The 8,324-nt window shown below is 36.0% G+C and overlaps 1 protein-coding gene across 1 annotated transcript; it reads left to right on the top strand.

The window, feature by feature from the left end:
* The first annotated feature begins 637 nt into the window (after positions 1-637).
* On the top strand, positions 638-8,024 carry LOC149545077 (heat shock 70 kDa protein-like). Its single transcript, XM_089795573.1, has 3 exons — positions 638-2,023; positions 4,358-4,778; positions 7,164-8,024. The coding sequence occupies exons 1-3, from the start codon at positions 1,104-1,106 to the stop codon at positions 7,779-7,781; spliced, it is 1,959 nt and encodes a 652-aa protein (XP_089651699.1). The 5' UTR covers positions 638-1,103; the 3' UTR covers positions 7,782-8,024.
* Positions 8,025-8,324: the final 300 nt, after the last annotated feature.

Genomic DNA, 8,324 nt, shown 5'->3' on the forward strand with positions numbered 1-8,324 from the left:
TGCAAAAATAAAATAACACAATAACAATAGGTGCATCGACAGGAACTAGACATTTTGTGTCCTTGTTTTTATGGGGATTTTATCATCAACAAAGAATTCAACAATTTGATAGATGGGCACAAATCTTTAGACTTACAACACTTCAAAGAATATTCATTTTGCAACTTCGTACAAACGCTATCTCAATCTCATCTCTTATAATATAGAAACTTATTCAACAAGACTATATCTTTGATATATTGTTAATCTGACCCCAAAAAAAATAAAATATTCAATCATTCCTATCAATTTCATTCCCTACTTCACTCCTAAGTATCATCATAATCTCATCTCTTATAAGAACCTTACACAAAGACAAAATAAATTCATTTTTACCTTCACCTGCTCTTAAAGAAAATTTTAAAAAAAAATTCCGTATTTAGAATGGAACAAAAAATATTTTTAAATACTTAGATGTGGTCATCAAATTCTCCACTGCCAACACACCTACTATAAATTCTGTGAATGCAAAGCGACAGGCCGACGAACATCCGAGATCCAAATGTCCGGAGAAGTCCCTAGATTATTCATAATGCGTTCCGCACGTGGACACCCTCTTCCTAATCCTAAGCTAGAAACTTCACCGCCATTGTAGCCCACTCTAGAACTCCCCAGAAATCTCCTCATCCTGCACCAAAAGCAATCCACATAAAGCAATCCACATTCTGCCTATAAAGAACCCCAAATTCCAATCTTCCCACCCACCAATCCATACACCGAATTCAAGAACAGCACAATTGAACACCAATAAGCTGTAGTTTTCATGCGAATCTTGCACAACTCATTTCTTTCCCTTGTTTTTCGTGCTGTTTAGATTACTCAATCTGCTCATAGTTTTGTCTCAATCTGACGATCCGTTTCTTTCCCCTGTTTTCCCTGCTCTGCAAATACCCAATTTGTGTATAGTTCTCTTTCAGTCTTAATTCCCCTGTTTTCCGTAGTTTTTTCTCCCAATTTCCCCTGTTTTCTGTAGTGTTTTTTCACCCAGTTTCCCCTGTTTTTGGTGCTCTGTTTCTTTCCCCTGTTCACTGCCCAATTTCTGTAAGAGCTTGAAGTGAGCAATCATGGCTGGCAAAGCGGAGGGGAAAGCCGTGGGAATCGATCTCGGGACGACATACAGCTGCGTGGGAGTATGGCAGCACGATCGAGTCGAGATCATCCCGAATGATCAAGGGAATCGAACGACTCCATCGTACGTAGCATTCACAGACACGGAGAGATTGATCGGCGATGCTGCGAAGAATCAAGTCGCTATGAATCCGACGAACACCGTATTCGACGCAAAGAGACTGATCGGGCGTCGATTCAACGACGCATCAGTGCAAGCCGACATGAAACACTGGCCATTCAAGGTAGTTCCAGGCGCAGGAGATAAGCCCATGATTGAAGTCTCTTACAAAGGGGAGAAGAAGCATTTTTCACCCGAAGAGATTTCATCCATGGTGTTGGTAAAGATGAAGGAAATTGCAGAGGCTTTTCTTGGGCAGACCGTGAAAAATGCGGTTGTCACTGTTCCTGCTTATTTCAATGATTCTCAGAGGCAGGCTACAAAAGATGCCGGGCTCATTTCGGGGCTGAATGTTTTGAGGATCATCAATGAACCAACGGCTGCCGCCATTGCTTATGGGCTTGATAAGAAGGGGACTTCTTCTACGGAGAAGAACATATTGATATTCGATCTTGGTGGGGGGACTTTTGATGTTTCGATTCTGGCGATTGAAGAGGGGATTTTTGAGGTGAAGGCAACTGCTGGAGATACGCATCTGGGTGGGGAGGATTTTGATAATAGGATGGTGAATCATTTCGTGCAGGAGTTTAGGAGGAAGTATAAGAAGGATATCAGTGGGAATGCCAGGGCGCTCAGGAGGTTGAGGACGGCTTGTGAGAGGGCGAAGAGGGCGCTGTCGTCGACCGCTCAGACGACTATTGAGATTGATTCCCTGTATGAGGGGGTTGATTTCTATTCTACCATTACCAGAGCCAGGTGCGTCTCTTTTCTTCTCCTTCTCTCTGCAAATTTTCGTTGGTTTTTTTCCTCTTTTCAGTTCATTTATTCTGGGGATACGAACTCCTCCTTCCTGAGGGTCTTAGTACCGAGAAGTTCCTAATATGATATGTAGTTTACAATCTAGGAAGTTGTATACTTTATATGACAGGTTATTTACCTAGTGTAGAGAATTTGTATTTTAAGTTTGTGGAGAATTTGTATCTTGTTTTGTCAGAAGTTAAGGGTTAAAGGTATATTTAAATTGTTGAAAGGGTGGTCAAAATTGTAAAGAATTTATCCTTTCAAATTAGGAAAGTTAGGTAGTTTTAAGTTCTATTTTCAATTTTTACAAGAGAGCTTTCAAGTTAGGGAAGTTAAATTAGTATCATAGGTGTTTATAGAGAAGCTTTCAAGTTAGGGAAGTTAAATTAGTATCATAGGTGTTTATAGAGAAGCTCTCAAGTTGGGAAAGTTAAATTAGTATCATAGGTGTTTATAGAGAGTTAAATTAGTATCATAGGTGTTTATAGAGAAGCTTTCAAGTTAGGGAAGTTAAATTAGTATCATAGGTGTTTATAGAGAAGCTCTCAAGTTGGGAAAGTTAAATTAGTATCATAGGTGTTTATAGAGAGTGTGGGTAGATCTAAGTTGTCACCATATGTAGACTCATTGGTATTGGAATTGGTATTGGTATTATGGATTATAAAAATATCTTTTTTTTATTGAATAAAGGTAAAATAAATAATAATAATGTTCTCAGAATATACGGAAGAGTAGACCAAGTCGCAAGCAACCACAACCCATTCTAATCCTCTTCTTCTTTTCTACCTTATCCAATCCTCCATGTGAATGAGGGTTTAGTCATTTCATTTTTTTAATTTTTTTTTTATAATAAAAAATCAAGTTTCTTTTTTTTCTTATAATTAAAAATCAAGTTAGAGGTGAATATGTTATAGTTTATAATGCAAAATAAGACAATAAAAAATTATATAAGAATAGTTTATAATGCAGAATAAGAATAATTTATAATGTAAAACAAGACAATAAAAATCATATTAGGTAAAACAAGGATAGTTTATAATATAAAATAAGACTATAAATACAAGAATGTTAGGATAATAATTGTAATAAAAAGTGGTTTATGATGAATAAAATTGTTCTAGAAGTTGTAGAGGAACACAACACAAATTACATGGAGGGAAGAGGAACACAACACAATTTTCATAGAGTGAAGGAGGAGGATGTTTGGCCTTGAGCTTTCCTTTCAACAAGTTTATACTCATCTAATAGTTTCTTTCAGTCAATTTTCTTGTTTGTCCAAATCCAAATAAGAGAAAGAGGAGGATGTGGAGGATGCTTTTTAATGGTGGTCCAATCTTCATGCATTAAAAGGGAAGAGGTTGATTGTGGTCATTTAGCTCTCCCTTACAAATATGGATAGATAAAAAATCATAAGTTAGAATTTGAAAGAGTTGGATTTGTACATTAGAGTTTGAATAGGGCAAGGTTCAAAATATGCACACACTTGTTAAGTCTAATGTTATTTAATTTTTCTTCCAATCGTTATATTCCTGAATAGAAGAGTGGAGAGTGACAACTACCCCTCCATCAACTGTATTTGAAGTATTCCATTACTGTCATTCTTTTTTCTAACCATTTTGTTAGAAGTGAAAGTACTTTATTTATTATTTCATTTGATGACCCCTACTTTATTTATTATTTCACTTGATGACCCTTGCACCACTATTATTTGGAAAGTTTTCATTTATTTGATATTTTTTGGAGTAGTATGTCTATTGAACTAATTTGGCATTGTTTTATTTTCTTTCCTTTTGTATGCGAAAGGGTCTTACTTATTATCATTTTATTATATAATTATTCTTTTTTTCTTTTTTAATATGGAAGTGTTAAAAATATTATTATTATTTCTAATATATTTTAAGGTTATAAAAAGTAGTTTATTCTTTTTTAGTGAGAAGAATTAATTTGTTTTTGTATATGTTAAATTTTTTTATAAATGTGTTATCGATCAATTTTTGAAATTTAGGAAATATAGCAGATTTTTATCAAATTTTCAACATAAATTCTTCATGATCTGCATGATTTATGGTACAAAATACAATAAATTTGTAAAAAAAATCATAATATTTTTGTAAATCTGAAGTAAAAAAAACTGATTTATGATACGCACCTTTGGTATGGTTTTTTAATCACTAATCACTGTCAAAAACCAGTGGCCTGTCTTCTTTGACAGCACACATTTTGGCTAAGAACCAGTTACAAGAATAAAATTGGTTTACTAATTAATTTAATTTGTATTGAGTAATGCAGATTCGAGGAGCTGAACATGGATCTATTCAGGAGGTGCATGGAACCGGTGGAGAAATGTCTGAGAGATGCGAAGCTGGACAAGGGTCAAATTAGGGAAGTTGTTCTTGTTGGTGGATCCACCCGCATTCCCAAAGTACAGCAGCTGCTCCAAGATTTCTTCAACGGGAAGGAGCTCTGCAAGAGCATCAACCCTGATGAGGCAGTGGCCTATGGTGCTGCTGTGCAGGCTGCTATCTTAACTGGAGAAGGAGACCAGAAAGTGCAGGACCTGTTGCTTCTTGATGTCACTCCATTGAGTCTCGGCCTTGAGACCGCTGGAGGAGTTATGACTGTTTTAATTCCCCGGAATACCACCATTCCTACCAAGAAAGAACAGATCTTCTCTACTTACTCTGACAATCAGCCGGGAGTGCTTATCCAGGTTTGTTCTTCGCTTCCTTTCCTTTATTTTTCTAATGAATTAAGTGTCTAGATTATCATTTATAATATAGCATATTGAAATTTCCAAGTGATAAACAAAATATTTTTGAAACTTTCGGGAAATCAATCAATAAATCAGTGGCAGGAAGGAGGGGACTTTGGCCATCAATCTGTACCTTTTGTTCAATATATCTAGAATCAAGACTAGTAGCAGGAGAGGAGATTCTGATCCATCCAATTTCTGCCCAATTGGCTCATATGTGAATTAGTTTTAAGCGCAATAGGAGGGGAGTATGGGGTTTTGGTCGTTCAACTCTTTGCTCAGTAGCAGGGGAGTGGGGATTTTGGTCATTCAACTCTATCCAATTAATCAATTGATTTAAGTACAATGGCAGGGAAGTAGAGGATTTTGGTCATTCTATTCTGTCCAGTTCATATCTCAATCGAATTTTATTGTAGGGGGATTGAGGTCATTCAATATTACTCAATTTTAAGTGTCCAGATATCAATAGATTTGTTTCATCTATGATTCATTTTTTCAATTACATTAGCATATTGCGGTCATCAATTTGTTCCAGTTGTCCTACATATCTAAAATCAAGACTAACTTCGTTCTACATGTCCATAATCATGACTCAAAACTTAGTGTGTTGGAGGAGAGGAGCCCAAATGTTTATTTGTCAATCAATTTTAAGTGCAGTAGCAGATAAGTAGGGGCTTTTAATCATCCGATTCTATCGAGTTGTTTCACATATCAATTTGTTTCATATATTAATCAGATTGTCTCATATATTAACAAACTTCTTTAAGGGATTTTTGGTCATCAAATTCAGCTCATTTGTTCCGTACACCAACGGATTTGTCCCCATACATCTGCAGGTTTTGGGAGGTTCTGGTCTCCAATTCAGTCCAAACATCACTACATGAATATATTTTATAAGAATTTGCTCATCCAGTTCAAATTCATTTGGGCCATACATTAATCAACTGATCCCATATATGAGCAGAATCTGTATATATCAATTAATTGGTCCCATACGTGAGCAAAATCTAGGATGTCTCCAAAATTTTGGTCATCCATTTGAACCTATTTGCTGCGTAAATCCATCGATTTATCCCATATTTCAGAAAATGATAGTATCAGCGATCTTTTAACATATTTTCCTTTCAGAATTGTATAAAAAGTTTCATTTTTCTCCCAAAAATAAATAAATAGATTACATCTGTGAGTCAATTTTCTTGGTTTAAGTGCAGTGGCTGGGGAAGGGCTGTTTTGATCATTCAATGCTGCCCAATTCTTTCATATGTCAGTTGATTTATTTCATATATTAATCAATTTATCTCATACATTACCCTTTTGTTCCATACTTTGCCCTTTCGTACATGAGTTTTCGCTTTAATTATAAGTGCAGTAGTAGGGTAATTCTGTACAATTTTTTATTTTTTCTATCTATCAATCAGTTTGTTAATATATTAATTAATATATTCTTTGGAGATTTTTTTTTCCCAATTCAGCCCATTTGTTCCATACATCAATTGATTTGTCTGAAGCGGATTTTTGTAGATTTTGGTCTCCATTTGGTCATACATCATTTTTTATTTTATTTTTTAGTCCCATATATCAGTGAATTTTTGCTAGGTCTTGGCCATCCAATTCAGCCCATTTGTTCCATTTTCAGGGCTACCTTTTTTTCCATACATCAATTAATTTCTTTTATATATCTTTTATATATCACCAGATTTTCGTCATTTTGGTCATCCAATTAATTTGTTTTATATATCATCAGATTTTCATCATTTTGGTCATTCAATTAGACCCATTTGGTTCCATATATCAATCACTTGCTCCTATGCATCAGCAGATTTCTGGATGGCTTAAATAATATACTCAGATTTGATTTCTATGCTTAATTATTCCTATGCTAAATGTTAAAGTTGACTTATTTTTTCAAACTTAATTTTTCATTTAATATATGATGTTTAAAGGTGGCCACAAATGTTGGTCTTTGGATTTAAGAAATTTATGACATTGCTCCTCCTTACCTGAAATAAATATAATGTATCAGCAGTGTTCTCTCAATTTGCACTCTCCCAAATTTTCTTTACGAAATATAATGTATAAGCAGCGTTCTCTTAATTTACATGCTCTCAAATCTTCTTTACATCAATAGTAGTAAAGGGTCTCAGTAGTAGTAGTGAAGGGTGGAGGAGAATTTGGTCAGATCCAATTTGGTCCATCTGCTCATACATCAATAAAATTGGTCCATACATCAACAATCCAGTGTGTTGAGCAAGTTTTTGCTTCAAATTTCATGTCAGAATTGTCCGCAAACTCTCAAATTTCCTAAAACAAACTGACATGTTTCAATCCGATGTTGTTGTACAGGTGTACGAGGGAGAGCGGGCGAGAACAAAGGACAACAATCTACTGGGCAAATTCGAGCTAAGCGGAATCCCACCAGCCCCGCGGGGCGTCCCACAGATAAACGTAACATTCGACATAGACGCCAACGGCATCCTGAACGTGTCGGCAGAGGACAAGACGGCAGGAGTGAAGAACAAGATCACCATCACCAACGACAAGGGGCGGCTGAGCAAAGAGGAGATCGAGAGAATGGTGAGGGATGCGGAGCAGTACAAGGCCCAGGACGAGGAGATCAAGAGAAAGGTGGACGCCAAGAACTCCCTTGAGAACTACGCCTACAACATGCGCAACACTGTCAGGGATGACAAGATTGGGTCCAAGTTGGGGGCAGGGGAGAAGGAGAAGATAGAGAAGGCAGTGGGTGATGTGCTCAGCTGGCTTGATCAGAATCAGCTGGCTGAGGTGGATGAGTTTGAAGATAAGCAGAAGGAGCTTGAGGGGATCTGTAATCCCATCATTGCTAAAATCTATGGCGGGGCTGAGGGGGCTGCTGGTGCCGGTGCTGGTGCTGCTGGTTATGATTCTCCTCCCAGAGGAGGGTCCGCTGCTGGGGGTCCCAAGATTGAGGAAGTCGACTAGATGTTCTAGCTGGCTTTGTCATTCTCGTAGTTTTCTTAAGGTCTATAGATGTTGCAGATGTTGGGTTGTATAGTTGTTAAAGTATCCCAAGATTGAAGAGGTCGACTAGATGTTTTAGCTGGCTTCTTCTTTTCCATGGTTTTTAAAAGGTCTATAGATGTTACAGCTGCTGAGTTGTATAGTTGTTAAAGTATGTATTTATTTTCTTTTCTCATAATAAAGTTGGAGTAGATTTGAATCTCAGACCTCTTAAATGGGAGGTGGTTTATCTATCTTTATGTATAAAAATTACATATAGATGTTTTTGTTAGATGAAAGAAGATAAAAGAGAGATCATAATTATATTTGACCAATGAAAATAAAGTGTTTTGAGTGCATTTTAATTGGAATATAATGAAATAATTTATTTTATTTTGTTATATTAGAGTACAATATGTAAAGAACTAAATGTATGCATCTTTGACATTGATTGAAAGTATCATCTTTGAAAATAATTTTCATCTATTATTGTTATTTGATTAAAAATATCATCTCTCAAAATAA

This window comes from Cupressus sempervirens, chromosome 8, assembly GCF_028749045.1.
Source record: "Cupressus sempervirens isolate cs-2001-9-10 chromosome 8, ASM2874904v1, whole genome shotgun sequence".
Taxonomy (NCBI): domain Eukaryota; kingdom Viridiplantae; phylum Streptophyta; class Pinopsida; order Cupressales; family Cupressaceae; genus Cupressus; species Cupressus sempervirens.